At 44.6% G+C, this 17,672-nt stretch overlaps 1 protein-coding gene across 3 annotated transcripts; it reads left to right on the top strand.

Moving 5' to 3' along the window:
- Positions 1–5,756: 5,756 nt before the first annotated feature.
- Positions 5,757–11,275, top strand: LOC120723180. Of its 3 annotated transcripts, none has more exons than XM_040014520.1 (5): positions 5,757–6,139; positions 6,918–7,030; positions 7,136–7,312; positions 7,559–8,222; positions 10,347–11,275. In XM_040014520.1, exons 3-5 carry the CDS (start codon positions 7,197–7,199, stop codon positions 10,503–10,505), a joined length of 939 nt encoding a protein of 312 aa, XP_039870454.1. In that variant the 5' UTR covers positions 5,757–6,139; positions 6,918–7,030; positions 7,136–7,196; the 3' UTR covers positions 10,506–11,275. The 3 variants fall into 3 exon arrangements, with proteins under 3 accessions (XP_039870454.1, XP_039870453.1, XP_039870455.1); XM_040014519.1 differs by having other exon boundaries at positions 5,757–6,667; XM_040014521.1 differs by lacking the exons at positions 7,559–8,222; positions 10,347–11,275 and having other exon boundaries at positions 5,757–6,667; positions 7,136–7,330.
- Positions 11,276–17,672: the final 6,397 nt, after the last annotated feature.

Below are 17,672 nucleotides of genomic sequence, written 5' to 3'. Positions count from 1 at the left end.
CGTCACTCATCCAGGTGACGTCTTCAGTCTCAGCTGACTGCAGGTTTCCAACCTTTAAACAGGACATCTGCACAATGACTGAAACCAGCCCACTGAAGGAACAATGGGCTGGGAGGTCAGTTCCTTAATCTTAATTATGCAAACTCTCATTGATCAACAACCTCTGATCAGTGGCCATGAGTCCCGGTCACAGAGAGCTGGGGAATGGCTGCAATCACAGCATTGTAAGATGGTGACAGATGCACCCTTAGGCCCCTCCTCCATTCAGAGATGGTCTTTCCCTTTACACGTAAATGGCCTCCTTGACTCCGCCCTCAAACCAGCGTTCCTCCCTGTCCAGGATGTTACATCCTCATCATTGAAAGAGTCCACTGGCCTGTAGGTGTGCATAGACTGCAGAGTCCTGGCCTGACGACGTGGCTCTTGGAGGAGCCTGAACCAAAGTTCAGACCATGCCATCCAAATGTTGCAACATCCCAGCATGCTGCTCTGTCTGGGTATCCTGTCAGTCACCTGCTTGTGGTAAGGCAGCTCTAATATCCTTTGTGGCGTGATGAATAACAAAGTTCAGCAAAGCAGTGGAGCTACAGCTACAAACTGAGGCTAAACATGAATGCATGGAAAACTATCAGCCACAGTTGCAACTGACCCATTATTCCCACTGCGTGTACCGTGTTCCCATATTTGCAGAGCTGTCTGTAAGGCCACGTTTGTGATATTGGCTGGATTCACTTGTTCTCAGACAGTCTACAGTCTTACAGCATTCATATGATTCATAAAGTGGATGCACTGCAACACTTCTCCAGAACCATCAGGTCACATGTTTGTAAATCGAGGTAGCGGGTATTTATTCTGATGATAACTGAAATTTAAAATGACGGCTGTGTCACACTTACCGACAGGCGAGACCCAGCTCTCGCTCGGGCCACCGACTCCTTCTCCTTCTCGGCCGCGCGCCTCTGGACTGCTTGGAAGTTATTGAGAGCGGCTGAGAAATCATTCATCAGCCGGTCCCTCTGGATTTTTTGTTGTCTCTGGACACAGCGGAGCCGAGGCACACAGAGGGCAAGAACCCAGTTAGAAAGACATCATCATGATAACGACAAACATTCCTGGCTTCAGGAAATATTTCAGTTTTGCCGTGACTGTAAACTCTCTCTGAGGACTCTGAGGTGACTTTACTGACTTTCATTTAAAGCTAAAATGTATCAGGAAATTAATTTCACAATTCAAACAAACTACTAGCAGAATAAACAGATGATAAAGCAGATATCTGAAGCACCACGTGCAGTGCAGCAGACGGTAGAAGACTGGAAATATAAGCAGTAAAATATCCTGATTTTGAAAGCAAAACTATGTCAGCTGTACTTGTGCCATTTGTTAAGCCAACAAACTGAAGTTTGTTGTGTGCACAACATCAACATGATCAAATTACTGGAACTGAGATTTAAAAACTCTGCAGCTGTTTCAAAGTCATTTTTACATCACCACACATGAAATGTCAACGAATGATGACATACTGTACACAGTGTGTGTGTGTGTGTGTGTGTGTGTGTGTGTGTGTGTGTGTGTGTGTGTGTGTGTGTGTGTGTGTGTGTGTGTGTGTGTGTGTATTAGGGCTGCCACAAACCATTATTTTGATAGTCGACTAATCAGATCATCATCCATTGGACGTACAGGTACAGCTTATTGCACCAGCAGCATCTGCTCTCATATAACTATCATTAGCTGACAGCTTTAAGTGTTTAAGGTGCTAACTAAAAATAAAGACAAGATGATAGTTTATTAAAGTTTAATGAAACTTGCAGATTGTTTCGGTGAAGTTTAATAAACTCCTTCTATCTAAAATATAACAGGACACCGGAGTAAATTCTCGAGCATCTCACACTTCTGATGATCAGCTGTCTGCTTGACGTTTATTCAGCTGTGTAAAAACTTTAATCTCAGCCAAACCGATTTACTCAGGAACAAATAAAATACTGAAAAAAGCCAAACAACAACATTTTTAAGTTATCTAAGTGACTCATATATCATGTTTAACCTGAGTAGTGAAAGACAGCAGTGGGTTTGAAAACGATTGGCCGGGAGTCCGGTGTTCTCACGGCTCTAGTGACCTAGCCCCCTGCTAGCTATCGAGCTAGTGGGTAACAGACGTCTCCGAAAAGCGCTTTTGAAAGTATGTGGTGTCTTGATAAACTGAGCAGATATTTGAGGTTTACACAGCTACATTCTCCCTGAAAATATGTTAAACGTTTATTTTGTGACCCAGAAAGAATAATAAGAGTAATATTAAAACTAACTAGCTGCCGCCATTGTTGGAAACTGAGCTGGGCTGCGCTATGAATTCTGGGAGAGCTAGACAGTAGATGCCCTTCATGCATGATTTCTGTTTTGGGGAATTTAAGGGTTTTTTCCAAGGTGTGCTCCTAAACTTTTGATCAGCTGTAAAACAGCCTGTTTCAGTTTAAGCGTTGTTTTCATTAAATTGCTAAAAAAAAAACATTTAAATGCAGCTCATGTAATACATGAAAAGGGTTGAAATACACATATTATAACAGAAAATATCATCAAATAATGTGTAAAGTTCTGCAGTGATATTTCTCCGGCTGAACTCCACCTGCTTGTGTCTCTGCACAGAGCAGCTACATCAGGGTTCTCAAACCTGCGGCCCGGGGGCCAGCGCGGCCCACGTCAGCCCCGCTTGTGGCCCGTAAAGACTTAAAGAAATATAATGCAGTTTGACTGTTGAAGTGACTTTTATGTTTGTTGTTGAGTTAAATGTTAAAATAAGTTCTTCAAATGATTAAATATGAAGGCAACATGTATGGGCTCAAATTGTGGTCATAAATATTTTGTACTTGTAAATCAGATTTGTGTGTGTAAAAAAGATTTGTGTGAAAAAATACGTGTGAAACTCTGCACTCAAGTTTCAAGTTACAAGTACGAATTTTGACCCTATTTTTCTTCCTTTCATCTGATTGGCCAATGTCATGTCAATCACAAATTTAACTATCCAATCAGAGAACAGATGGGTTTGGCTATTGGAGGGGTGCTTTATGGAGCTTCAGGTCCTGAGGGAATAAATGCCCTTTTACATGCCAACCCAGCGTTTTCCTTCATCACCACGAAGGAAAACAGTCTGTGGTGGTCCGAGTTTGGTGATTTTTGTGTCACAGGTTTACGTGCTTAATACAGGGACCTCCAGAGCCTTTTCAACAGCGCTGCGGACCTCGGGAGAGGGGGCAGTGTTGTGGAAATGGCACAGTCTTCACTAGTGGGGATAGTTACAAAGCCTTCTTCATTTTGAATTAGCGATACGTTTTTATTGAACATTTGAAGATAAAAAAACAGAAACTCTTGTAGAGGACATAAAGTCAGAGATAGAAACGACAAGGAGCAGGTGAATCTAGTACAGGTAGAGCTGCCGCAAAACCCCACAGAGCTCAGCAGCCAGCGCAACAAATTCTGGATCCTTGGCCTTTAGCTAGCAGTTAGCATTAGCAGCACATGCTGCTTCCGATGCAGTGTTGCCAACTCCTCAGTAAGGAAAATCGCTATTGGCTGTCCTAAAAGTCGCTAGAAGTCGCCAAATGATGTCATCGCCTAATTTGCATAATTGGTCATGCTAATGTAATTGTAACCTACGTTGTTGGAGAGAGAAATAAAATCGTGGAAGAGACATAAAGTGAGTAAAAAATGTCCTAAATGCATTTAAAATTTATTTAGAACTACAAATTAAATTTTTAGCAATTTTATTTTAATGTCACAATTCCAACCCTGCAGCTTTATCCGGGCTTGGACCGGCAAAAGTGACCCGAAATAGGCACTCTGGTGGAGTTACTTTCTCTGTGTGTGTGTGTTTATGAGTAGTTTTAAACCTTGTGATCCACAAAACAACATAACATTAAAGAAGAACTGACTGCGTTACAGTCAGTGCGGGAGCAGCGGCTTCACTCATACGCGAGTCATTTGCAGTTTGGACGCAAAGATGTGAACATCTCCTACCCTGATAGCAGCTGCGTGAGGACTATCCTCCGCCTGTGAGCGCTTTGGCACAGGTGAGGTGCCCACGGCAGCACCGCTGCTTGTTGAGAGTAGGAGCGATACGCGCTTTCATGTCAAAAAGTCATTATAAATAAGTCTCCAATAACACCAGAAAAAGTCGCCAGATTTGTCACTAGTCGCTTTTTAGAAAAAAAGTCGCTAAGGGGGTCTGAAAACTCGCTAAATATAGTGACAAAGTCGCTAAGTTGGCAACACTGCCAACTTAGCGACCTTTATGCTGCGCACTGTGATTCACAGCCATGGTCCCGGGTCAGCCCTGACTTTGTGTTAAACAAATCCTAAAATAATAATGGTATTTCTAACCACGGATATACCACAACTTTATCCTTTCAATAGCTACTGAAAGTTAGGGGACCTAGCTTCTATCGGATATTTATATAGAGATCCTCCAGCTTCAAACTGTATGACCCTTCAAGGACCTGCAGTTCAAAAAAGCGCCCCTCCGACAGCCAAACCCATCTGTTCTCTGATTGGACAGTTAAATTTGTGATTGACATGACATTCTGGGGCGACCGTGGCTCAGGGGGTTGGGAAGCGCATCTGTAACCGGAAGGTTGCCGGTTCGATCCCTGGCCTCTCTGTCCTGGTCGTTGTGTCCTTGGGCAAGACACTTCACCTACCGCCTACTAGTGTTGGCCAGAGGGGCCGATGGCGCGATATGGCAGCCTCGCTTCTGTCAGTCTGCCCCAGGGCAGCTGTGGCTACAACTGTAGCTGCCTCCACCAGTGTGTGAATGTGAGAATGAATGAATAGTGGCATTGTAAAGCGCTTTGGGTGCCTTGAAAAGCGCTGTATAAATCCAATCCATTATTATTATTATTATTGACCAATCAGCTGAAAGGAAGAAAAATGGGGTCAAAATTCGTACTTGTAACTTGAAACTTGAGTGCAGAGTTTCACATGTATTGTTTGGCTAAGTCCACACACAAATCTTTTTTACACACACAAATCCTGATTTACAAGTACAAACTATTTATGACCACAATTTGAGCCTATAAACATGAGCAGAGACACAAACATGAGAGGGATTGTCAGTGTTAGTTCACTGACAGACTCACAAACTAATGTGCACACTTATGTCTGCACTTTGGTTTTGTTAAATACGAACACAATGACAGCAGAAGTGCTGCCACGTGTGGCCTCACATGAGATGACAGAGCCAGCAGTGGTTCACAGCTCGTTTGAGACCCCTGAGCTGGGGTGAGGGAGGGCAGACAGATGGCAGAGCTCCAGTGCTTTATTTGTACTGCCTCCTAGTGGACGAAAAGAAGAACGACTGGACGAACAAATATAGAAAGGATTCATGGACATTATTGTAAAAAGTTGAACACTTCAAAGGAAATTCTGTTACAAAGACTTCATAAAAAATATTTATAATGATCTATTTTATATGTGGAGGACGCAGACAGTCATAGTTTTCCATCAGACGGAGGGACTCATCTATTCTCTACAGCAGCGGTCCCTAACCCCCGGCCACGGCCCGGTACCAAACGACTCACAGACCGGTACCGGGCCGTGAGAGTTGAGGCTCGGGTGTGAAATTGATGGTTTTCAGGGTTTTTTATAATTAACTCGGTTTCCCTGGGTCTTTCCCGTGTTGTAGTTGTGTGTCTTATTTTGAAAAAAATGTTTACACGTTACCATAGCGACCAGAGCGCATTATGGAGGATGTTACTCTCAGTCTTGACTGGCTAATAAAGTTACACAATTACACAGTTAATTCGCGTTTATTGTTATATTTACAAAATACCACCGTTTTTGTCGTATCATTTTATTTTGTTGCATTTATCCGCCACACCGTGAAAATACTGTCTGACGTTAAACCGGTCAGTGGAGCAACGAAGGTTGGGGACCGCTGCTCTACAGCCGTAATCAATCCCGGCCCTTTCAGTTGTAATGAGGCTTGCTGTTTACGCTTCAGTGCCAGGCAGTCAGCAATAAGGTGATCCTTTAATAACAGTATTCACCATCATGTGGACGTGAGGGGGTCTCACGACCAGACTCAAGCCTCGCACGGCGCAACTCGACATTAACGTCACCTTGTGTTCATTTACGAACATTATTCATCTCTCGGGTAAGGATGCTTAAAATCCTCCAATAGCATTAGCTCACGAGGTGACTCATAATCATCATTAACTGTCTAATTAGTGACCTGAGCTGTAAAGCAGGGCTGGGAGAGCTGTGTTCACATGTTGGTGCCATACTCTGCGCCCTTCTCTAAACAAACGCTTCTTAGCGCATCCGATAGCAAAGACACTGTCCTTCATTTCGGCTAAACTTCCACTCGAAGACGTTCAAACGATGCCTGGAGCGCAAAAGACCGCAGTACTGCCAGGTGGGCGTGTCTCAGTAGCTATGCCATTATATGAAAACTACACAGAAAAGCTGCACGTGAAGTCAACGCGAAGCATGCGCATGCGCCACGGCCAAAGGCGCTGAACGTTCGAACTGACGTCACGTCAGGTCTCCTGATGGTCAAAAGTACACAACTATCCAGATCTAGTGTGAGGACGGAGAGTGAAAGATTGGAAAAAGTGATCATTTGTGCAAAGCTGTCGCCAAAACGTGAATTCACGGACGAGATTGTGGAAACATGAACGTGGTAGGGCTCTGAAAAATTGATCAGAACACCTCTCATCAATATTTTAGACATTTTGAAAATGCAATAATTGCAATGATTATATGTGAGAAGCTTAGTGGTACTGGTGGACTAACTGTTACAGAAACATCCAAAATGAGGCACCAATACTGTTTGTGCAGCTGTGACAAAAACCTTACATTGGCTGCTGGTCTAATTCTTATTATTTTGGATGTGTAACGCCTGCTCCCTGACATCTGTCTCTTCTTTCTAGATCCCATTAGATGAACGTGCTGAACCGAGGTGCAGTCATCTCAGCGTGCCTCTGTTCAGATTTGGAGACATTGAACGATGCCTCAGAAACTATTTAGACGATTTATCGCTCAGGTAAGTCACACGCTCAAAGTCAGCGAGACAGTTACCAGCATACACAGACATATTCACTGGTTACAGGTTTGTTTCGCTCAACCATTCTCAATGTTTTTCTTTCAGACAGTGGACGGCATTAGCCACCGATGACGTCTCCTCGGATGTCGTCGATCTGCTGACCGAGATGTGCCGAGCACTCATAGGGCACATTAGCACCGTAGTGTATAAAGTCATACGCCGACAGGTTTCATGCTGCCCACATAACCATGATCGTGGAGACAAAGAAAGCTCCGCTGACCGGTAAATCTAGAGCTTGCTTTATTAAACAGTTTCATTCAGTCTTTCTTCTTCTTAGACGTTTTACATGAGATGGTTCATCGGGTAATCCTGGTGACGGAGGGGTTTTTCAGAGGACACAGCATTGCTTCGTTTACATCACGTGTGAAGTCGTCCATGTGGTTTCTTTTAATGACGCCTGTAGATTTGGACAAAACAGTGATAGTGTGGGAAAATGACTGACTACGTTTCTCTTCTCTCCCTTTTCAGGATGAAGGTTGAACCTCTGCTTGATGGGTGTAGTTACTGCAGGGTGACAGAGGATGATATTCAGGCCAGCCTCAGAAACATCTTTCATTACTGCTTCGGTTGGGTCTTGGGTTTTGGGCAACGGCGGTCTTGTGACTCAGACAAACTACTGACTTTATTTTCAGTGTCGATTGCAAAGAACGTAAACTCAGCCCTGAGTCGTATCACAGGGTCCACATCCTTGCAATCAGATAGATCCACATCCCCAACAAACTTTGTTGGGATGGTTCACAGTGTAGCGAACATTTTAAAGGACTTTACAAAGACCTTAGCTCCCTCTTTTGTAGATGGTGAGAGTCGCAGCTACAGCATTGTTGATTCGCCAAACTCTGAGGAAGATGACAACTTTAAACCAGAGTCTGCAGAGACTTTTAAAAGCACACAGACTCCAGCTTGTGTAGGTGAGGGAGATGTGGGTAGCGAGGGCAACAGTGATACATTTCAAATCACTGATGTCCAAAATCTTGACCGTGAGAGTTCAGAGAGTGAAGAAAAATGTAGCGACGCCCCGCAGTGTTCGTCTGGGGCGCTTCCTACGCCCGCAGAGACCGATACCTTTCTCACTTTGTGTCTTGCAAATTTAGTCGCTCACGTTTCTGAGAAAACACAAACAACTGCTGTAAAGTTAAATCCTTCCCAAATCAAAAACCCTGGATTAACGGAGATGTTCGCGCGGCACAGAGCACCGCCTTTGCCTCCGCGAACACATCGGACTACAAACACGCACATTACCAACTCTGGAAGCAGCCAAACGTGAGTACAGGGACAGGGTGGAGCAACAGTTTGACAACCCTCGGAGTATGTGGCAGGGACTAAACACGATCACAGACTTTAGAGGGAAAACCAGCACACCGCAGACCACGGCCTCTCTGTGTGAGGATCTAAACGTATTCTACGCTAGATTCGACGCAGCGAACACCATGAGACCGGACAGTGTGCGCACCGCGGATGACGTCAGTGCGCACACTGTGTCTGAGGAGGATGTGCGGAAGTGCTTCAGGAAGGTGAACGCACGCAAAGCTACTGGTCCGGACGGGATTCCCGGCCGCGTCCTCAAGTCATGCGCGGCTCAGCTGGCTGGAGTGTTTACACACATCTTCAACCTTTCCTTCTCTCTGTCTGTACTCCCAGCCTGCTTCAAAATGGCCACCATCGTCCCTGTACCCAAATCCTCCACCATCTCCTCATTGAACGACTGGCGACCTGTAGCCCTGACCCCCATCGTAAGCAAATGCTTCGAGAAGCTGGTCAGGGACTTCATCTGCTCTGCACTACCCGACTCACTGGACCCTCTACAGTTCGCATACCGCCACAACAGGTCCACTGATGATGCCATAGCCCTGACACTACATACTGCCCTGTCACACCTGGAGAAGAGAGACACGTATGTGAGAATGCTGTTTGTAGATTACAGCTCAGCATTCAATACCATCGTTCCCTCGAAGCTGGACAGGAAACTGCAGGATCTAGGACTGAGCAGCTCCCTCTGCAGCTGGATCCTTAGCTTCCTGTCTGACAGACGCCAAGTGGTCAGACTGGGCAGCATCACCTCATCCCCCATCACACTGAACACTGGTGCTCCACAGGGGTGTGTACTGAGCCCTCTCCTGTACTCACTCTACACCTACGACTGCACAGCCACTAACAACTCCAACATCATTGTGAAGTTTGCGGACGACACTACAGTGGTGGGTCTTATCACCAATGGTGATGAGACGGCTTACAGGGAGGAGGTCAGCGCCCTGACCCACTGGTGTCAAGACAACCATCTCACCCTCAACGTCGCAAAGACAAAGGAGTTGATAGTGGACTTCCGGAGGTGCAGAGAAGTACACACCCCCATCACCATCAACGGCGCTGCTGTGGAGAGAGTGAGCAGCTTCCGGTTCCTTGGTGTACATCTGGCTGAGGATCTTACGTGGTCAGTACACACAAACAAAACAGTGAAGAAGGCACAGCAGCGCCTCTTCTTTCTCAGGAGACTGAAAAGATTCGGCATGAGCCCCCGCATCCTCAGGACCTTCTATCACTGTGCCATTGAGAGCGTCCTCACTGGATGCATCACCACCTGGTACGGCAACAGCACCGCCTACAACTGCAAAGCTCTCCAGCGAGTAGTGCGGTGCTCTGAACGGATAATTGGAGGTGAGCTTCCCTCCCTCCGAGACATCTACAGGAAGCGCTGCCTGAGGAAAGCGGGGAGGATCATCAAGGACTCCAGTCACCCCAGCCATAAACTGTTCAGACTGCTTCCATCAGGAAGGAGGTTCTGCAGCATCCGGTCCCGAACCAGCAGACTGAGAGACAGCTTCTTCCACCAGGCCATCAGACTGCTGAACACGTCATAGACACCTCAGCTTCACTACTAGAACTTTAACACTATGCACTCCACACTGTATATAAATGCCACTGTTTTGCACATGTCTCAACTCTGTATATTTTATATATTTTATTTATTGTTTACTCTATTTAATTTGTAAAATATGTGTACACACACACACACACACACACACGTAGAAAAATATTTAGTATACACATCCAGAAATGCATATACTATTATATATTGTACATATATTTATTAGTTTCAGATGTAGCCATTCTTGTATTTTGCTTGTTTACATTATTGTATTTTGCACAACTCTGTTGCTTGTGAAGCTCGCACACAAGAATTTCACTCACATGTGCTGTACCAATGTACCTGCACATGTGATGTGACAATAAAAGTGATTTGATTTGATTTGATTTAAAGCTGAATTTTCAGCAGATAGTGACTGATATAAGAGAGAAGATTGGGGGAGACTTGACTCCTCTAAAAACTGTAAAAAAACTTGTACATCATAATGTACAAAGACCTGTGTTGCATATTTGGATCCAAATACGTGCTTCAGTCTGCGATGGAAAAGGGTGACGCGACTTTTGTAGCAGCCGTTGTGGAGCTATTAAAAGCAGAGCTAAAAGCATCGAGCGGCTCCAGTCACGCGCTGAGACGTTTAGAAAGTAACAAAAGCGTTTCTCCAGCCAGTGAGAACAAAACGCAACAATCTGCCAGTGAGGACAAGGCACAAAATGGATCCACAGGTTCCCAGAAAGACAGGCCGAGAAACTGTGTCGTTAGGGCCCTCGCTTCTTTTTGTAGATCTTTGAGGAGGCTGTTCAGAAACAGAGTGACACAGTGATTATCTTCATAATTACTCACATAATTTGCTTCTTAATTTGGAAATAAAATGAGCAGAAAATGAAACAAATGTGTTTGTCAGATCATTTAATTGTTAAATGTGTATAATGGTTTGTAGTCTCATCAATCACAATGTAGAGACAATCGCACAAACTCGATTTAGTCAGAGCACTTTGAGTTGGTTTTGTCATTGTAGGTTAAATGTAGATATTTATTCTAGATATTTGGCACAAAGGCATCCTCAGCTCTGTAACAGAGAGGTGTTGGCTCAGTGTGGAAATGTCCTGATGACATCAGTACTTTTGATTCTAGCCTGACTGATCAAGTTCCAGTTAAAGGGTTTTGACTGTCTTGAGAGACGGCACATTGTAGACAGAGACATATTCCTAACTGTAAAACTCAAGAAACAGTCTTAGGCTACGTTCACTCTGCAGGTCTTGATGCTCAATTCAGATCTTTTGATCAAATCTGATTTTTTTGTCTGCTCGTTCACACGACAATTAAAATGCGACAGCAAACGCGCTCTAGTGTGAACGCTCAGAGCGGCCGCGTGCTCAAAAGAAGACGTCACACACGACGCTCTGTTTAGACCCAGAGCAACAGGATGTGTGACTGATGGCCTTAATGTAAAGACTTCAGACTTTACGTTTCCCAGTTTTGCTTTAAGTTATAAAGTTTTGTTATTTACATTTGTCCTAATAATGATCCTTACTGCTGTTTCAGAGGAGCGCTGCTTCTAGCTGCAGATTTCTGTCAGAATCTGCAGATTATGCAGTACAAAGAAAATGTTCACGTTTCTCCAACGCTGTCTTCCCAGCAGTTTCACTGGATAGAAGCGTTCACCATGTCGGGCGCTGATAGTTGGCGTCTGTCTTGTGTCGGTGACGTAAAAGACGGATTTAATGCGACGTGACCGTCAAACAGCAGTCGCTTTCTAAAACATCAGATATGTATCGGATTCAGCACCACATACCAAAGTGACCCAGATCGGATTTGAAGATATCGGATTTGTGTCGTTCACACCGTCACACCATGATGGGATAGATGGGTCGCAGAGGGTCAAAGAAGTCGGATTTGATGCGCTTTCCCCTGCAGTGTGAACGCAGCCTTATTTGTGATCGTCTATCGCCCACCTGGGCCTCACACAAAGCTTCTGTCTCTCAGACTTTTTATCTGATCGAGTGCTCAGCTCAGATAAAATCATTACTGTGGCTGATTTTAACATTGAAGATTGTTATCATCTTCAATGCCCTGTACCAACATAGAGCAGCTACCTGAACACTACGAGGTCGATTATCTTGTTAATAATTTTGCCTCCTCACTACGTACGACTGTAGCTCCTGTGAAAACTAAGGCCTCAGATCAGAAGTATTTAACTCTGTGGTATAATTCTCAAACTCAAGCTACTTTCAGCACCATTGATGTTCATTTAGACTCTTTTCCTCCAGTTGATCTTTCTGAGTTAACTTCAATAATTACTTCCTCCAAACCATCAACGTGTCTTTCAGACCCCATTCCTACAAAACTGCTCAAAGAAGTCCTGCCATTAATTAATTCTTCAGTCTCTAATAATCAGCTTTGTACCACAGGCCTTCAAGCTGAAGCGTATCCCAGCTGTCATTGGGCAAGAGGTGGGGTACACTCTGGACAGGTCACCAGTCTGATGCCAGGCTACCACACAGGCAAACAACACTCATATTCACACCAATGGGCAATTTACAATGACCAATTAACTTAACCCCATTAACTGCATGTTTTTGGACTGTGGGAGGAAGCTGGAGTACCTGGAAAAATCCCACTCAAACACTGGGAGAACATGCAAACTCAGAAAAGCTCCGGCCAGATTGTGCAGTCAAATTTAGCTACCGGGGACCCAGCAGTCTTCGATTCACTCTGAGAGCAGCGTGCAGATGATTTGGAGAACTTGAGGAAACGAAAGGATTCAAATGATCACCTCTTGCATTTCTAGACCCATTTTTCAGTTTTCAGTGATGATGCTGACAGAGTAACCAGACTCAAAGTCAGAATGGTTTCCTTCACTAACTAAAGAGCAACTTTCCTTTTCCAACAACTGCAAATCAAGTAAAGCTGATGTGTACAATCACAGAGGGAAACATACCACAGAACAGCAAATGTTTAAGACGTTTATTATCATACTGTCAGGGTTCATAGAAATCAACTTAAAACACTTGATCTGAAGGAGCGATTATTTACCATTCTTGATGTTTGAACTAATGCAGAGTTGAATTCGACTTCTAATATTTTCAACTTTGTTTTTTTTTTTTTTTTTTTGCCTGTCCCATTTGGTTCTTTAGCCGTCAGAATTGTTGTCTGAAGACCAACAAGGATACCCAATGGATTTACTTTGCCAAATGGATCATCGTGGCATTGCCGCATTGGTCCATTTGATCGACCTTTGTTTTTATTATTTATTATATTTTATTTTCAGATGTTACAGACGGGACAGACATGAGTGAGGGATAGAAAAGGGAGAGAGAAAGAGGAAGGAAAAGAAAAACAGAAGGGGAGAGGGACAGTGAGAAAGGGGGGGAGAAAAAAAAATCTCCTGGATCACCTGTTGAGAGAAGAAGAATAGAAAACAGCAAAAAAAAAAAAAAAAACCAAAGCAACATACTAAACACAACACCATCGCATTAATCTAGCTAAGTGTAAACAGCAGTAAATACTAAATATTCAATGTTGTTGTGCAGCACGCAGGACAGACAGCGCACAATGTGCTTTGAAGTAGCAGCCAAGAAAGGTGTAATTTAAGTCTACGAGCAGTGAACACCCGTGTGCACACCTGTGTGGATCAGCGCGCTTGTATTCAAATGGTTTCCACATGTAATGGTCTGCAAGAGGATGTAGCGAGCCATAGCCCCGTCCCCCAGGGCATGAAGGAGGCATGGAGGAGATCCAGGCCCCAGACATCCAGAGGCCCCAGAGTGCGAGAGCCCAAGGAGGACCACCGGAGGGGCATCCGTGCCACCCTCATGGGAAGGGCTGAGGATCCCCAGACGAGGCGTCACCCAGTAGCCACCGAGCAGAAGCTAGAGGGGGCTGCACCGGCGTGCCCGTTGGCTCCGCCGGCAGCCAGCTGTGCCAGAGTGAACCGAGCCGCAGACCTAGAGGCCGGAGGCCCGAGGGCCCCCGCACCCCGGAGGAGGCCTGACCGAGCAACAGGCACCAGGCCCCGCCAAGTAGCCACCGGGAGTGAGCTGGTACATACCTGAGCGCCCAGCCCCGGACACCAAGAACCACCAATGCACCGACCTCTGAGGGCATCAGTCACCGGCAGGGAGTGTGGTGAGGGGAGATAGGCCTTGGAGGGCCTGGGAGTTCCCAGAGAGGTGGAGTCTAAGACCCGACCTGACATATAGACACAGACAAACAGGCACACACAGACACAAACATGCATTCCCACCCTCATGCACACACATACAAACACTCAGCACTCACCCAACGTAAGGATTGACATAAATGGACATGTACACACAATCACACTCCCCAAACATACTCTATACCCCGGGGCCAGGTACCCTCGCCCCCAGAGGGGGAAACAGAACCCAGACCCAAGAGATGTTACCCTTCCCCCCGGGGTGGAGGCAAGCAGACCGTCCCAGGCTCCGCAGCAGCAGGGAGGCCAATTGGACAGCCAACATCTCCTCCCAGCCCCTCCGCCCCGATGGCTAGCAGAGAACGGGGGTGTGTGAAGACCCCATACCTCCCTCCTCCCGCTCATGTGTAGTGTTGCTGCGTGTTGTTCTAAAGTGCATTTAAAACAAGGGAGAGCATGGTGCTGCTGCCAGAGAGCAGCAGGTGTTAGCACGGCCCCTCCCGAGAACCCTCACTGTCTACATGGATTTAAAATTGAGAGGTGGGCACCAGTGCCAGAGGTAGGTTTGAGTACACAGACCGTCCACTGGACGCCGTTAACGTGCCCACCCTCAAGGCCCTATATATATGTGTGTGTTATGAGAGTGTAAGTAATGTGGATGTCTAAGTTGTGAGATAAAATTGAGGCACAGGTGGCCAGAAGGGGACGGGGGGGGAGAGCCCAGCCAGAGCCCCAGCACGGAGGCGAAGCACCCCCGAACCCCAAACCCCCACGCCTGCCCCAGATCCACTCAGGGGCAGCCAGGCCACCAGGCCAGTAACCTACGTCCACCAGTACAGACCATCCTCCAGCCCCGCTGCACGCAGCCACGAGGAGAACAACCTCTAAGAGCGACCAGAGCCACTAACCAGGTTATGAACACAACCCCCGGGTTAAGCCCTCCAGGGATAACGTCTCTAGGGGTCCTCCAGGCGCCCTAAGCCCATCCCAACTCCATATCAACCACAGTAGCTAAGGCGGGACCAAACCACGACCCCCTACCCCCGCTAGGTGATGGAGCTGATCAAAGGAGCCCAAAGGGATTGATCTAATGTGGTGGCAGAGGCTGTCTCGAGACTAATGTGATCTATTAGAAGGTTTCTATATTGGCTAGAATTAAGATTATTTTTATTTTTCCAGTTCATGAGGACTGTTTTCTTGGCGATGCATAGGGCAGTGAAAACCATGTGGACTGTATTAGTTTCTGTAGTGACCTCATCCAGTTTTCCCAACAAGCACACTAAAGGGGAGGTTGGAATTTTACATTTCAGACACTTTGATAAGTCTTCACATATCTCGTGCCAAAACTTCTGAACTGGTGGACAGAACCAAAGAGCGTGGATATAATTGTCTGGTGTATTGCCTTGACAGTGTGAGCAGTTGTTGGAAGACGTAAAGCCCATCTTGAACATCCGATGACCTGTATAGTGCACTCTATGTAATATTTTGTATTGTATTAATTGCAGACTGGGATTTTTAATCAATTTAAAGGTTTTTAAGCATACCTGAGACCAGAAGTTTTGGTCTAAGCTGACTGATAAATCTGCTTCCCACTTTGCAATAGGAAGTGATATTGATTCATCTAATTTAGAAAGTGTTCTGTATATTTTAGATAATAATTTGGGGGATTTAAGAGTAAGGAAATGTGCCGCACTTGGTGGTGTTTGTAATTCAACTTGACTGAGGTTAAATTTCTTTTTTACTATGGATTTAATTTGTTGATATTCTAAAAATATTTTCTTGTTGATCCTATATTGTGCAACTAGTCTGTCAAATGGAATAAATTCTGTTCCCTCTAATATATGTTCTAAGTATTTAATTCCTTTACAACTCCATTCTGGGAAATTAATCATATTATTGTTTTGTAATATGTCAGGGTTATTCCAGATAGGTGTACGTTTGCATGGGATTAATGAAGACTCCGTTATTTTTAGAAACTCCCACCATGCTGTCAGAGAAAAGCTGATGTTGATGCTTTTAAAGCATTCATGTCTTTTGATGTTTGAGCTAATAAATGGTAGGTCTGAAATCTCTAGATCCTTGCATAGTGCCTGTTCAACATCTAGCCAGGGCTCATCTAAGAAGGTATGTTTTAACCATTCTGAGATGAACTGAAGCCTGTTGGCTAAGAAGTATTGTTGAAAATTAGGCAGATCTAATCCTCCTCTATCCTTGGTTCTTTGTAGCGTTTTTAAGCTGATACGCGGGGGTTTATCTTTCCAAAGGAATTTGGAAATATATGAATCCAGAGATCTGAACCAATCTTGTGATGGTTTGTTAGGGATCATCAAAAATAAGTAATTTATTTTTGGCAAGATCATCATTTTTATAGTGGCGACCCTTCCCATGAGTGATATGGGTAAAGATTTCCATCTAGTCAGATCGCCTTCCACTTTCTTTAGAAGTGGGATGTGGTTTAATTTAGTTAAGTCTGAAAGCTTAGGAGAAACATTAATACCTAAATATTTAATATTTCCGGATTGCAGTGGGGCAGAGGAAGAATTATGGAAGGAGCAGTTAATGGGGAGAACTGTAGATTTTGGCCAGTTAATTGAATAATCTGAAACTCTTGAAAACCAGTTTATTAGAGTAATTACCTCAGAGAGGTTGGTTTGTGTGTTTTGCAGAAAAAGCAACACATCATCCGCATAGAGACTGATTTTATGTTCTATGTTCTTACATTTTATGCCCTTAATTGTTGTAGCCTGTCTAAATGCTGCTGCTAGAGGTTCGATAAAAATTGCAAAAAGTGAAGGGGAGAGTGGGCATCCCTGTCTGGTGCCCCTCAGGAGACAGAAGCTGGAGGATGTCTGGTCATTTGTTCTGATACGAGCTGTTGGGGAATTGTATAATATTCTTATCCAGTTTATGAAAGAGTTTCCAAAACCAAATTTGTGTAAAGTTACGAATAAAAATTTCCAGTTAACTCTATCAAATGCTTTTTCTGCATCTAGAGATAATATTATGGTTTCGATGTTTTTATTGTATGAGTAGTCTATTAAATTAAGTAATCTGCATGTATTTGTTGATGAGTGCCTACCTTTTATGAAACCAGTTTGGTCAGGATGAATTAAGAGGGGGGTTATTTTCTCTAATCTCTTTGAGAGAGCTTTGCAGATTATTTTAAGGTCTACATTTAAAAGAGAAATTGGACGATAGCTTGAGGGAAATAAAGGGTCTTTGCCTGGTTTTAGCAGGAGACTAATGTTGGCAGAATTCATATTTGGTGGTAGTCTGCCCTTTTCCTCGATTTCCTGCAACATGCTGTGGAATACTGGTGCCAAAATTGTCCAGAATTCTTTGTAGAATTCTGCAGGGAAGCCGTCTGGACCTGGAGCCTTATTATTGGGCATACTTATCAGGGCTTCCTGGAGTTCACCTGGCGTCAGTGGCGAATCCAGTGCCATTGCTTGACTGTCTAGTAATTTTGGAAGAGTTACGTTGTCAAGAAACAAATCAATTTCATTTTTAGATGGTTTATTTGTGGTGAATATAAAGTTTCATAGAAATCCCTAAAAATGTTG

This window comes from Simochromis diagramma, unplaced genomic scaffold (assembly GCF_900408965.1).
Source record: "Simochromis diagramma unplaced genomic scaffold, fSimDia1.1 OVJJ01000251.1, whole genome shotgun sequence".
Taxonomy (NCBI): Eukaryota; Metazoa; Chordata; class Actinopteri; order Cichliformes; family Cichlidae; genus Simochromis; species Simochromis diagramma.
This window is presented reverse-complemented; position numbering and strand designations above follow the sequence as displayed.

What these genes read in the sequence shown, in the direction of transcription:
- LOC120723180 (XM_040014519.1), top strand. An exon ending in TTAGACGATTTATCGCTCAG is followed by an intron (nt 7,031 to 7,135) that starts GTAAGTCACACG and finishes TTTTTCTTTCAG; the next exon opens with ACAGTGGACGGCATTAGCCA. An exon ending in CACAAACAACTGCTGTAAAG is followed by an intron (nt 8,223 to 10,346) that starts TTAAATCCTTCC and finishes TTTGATTTAAAG; the next exon opens with CTGAATTTTCAGCAGATAGT.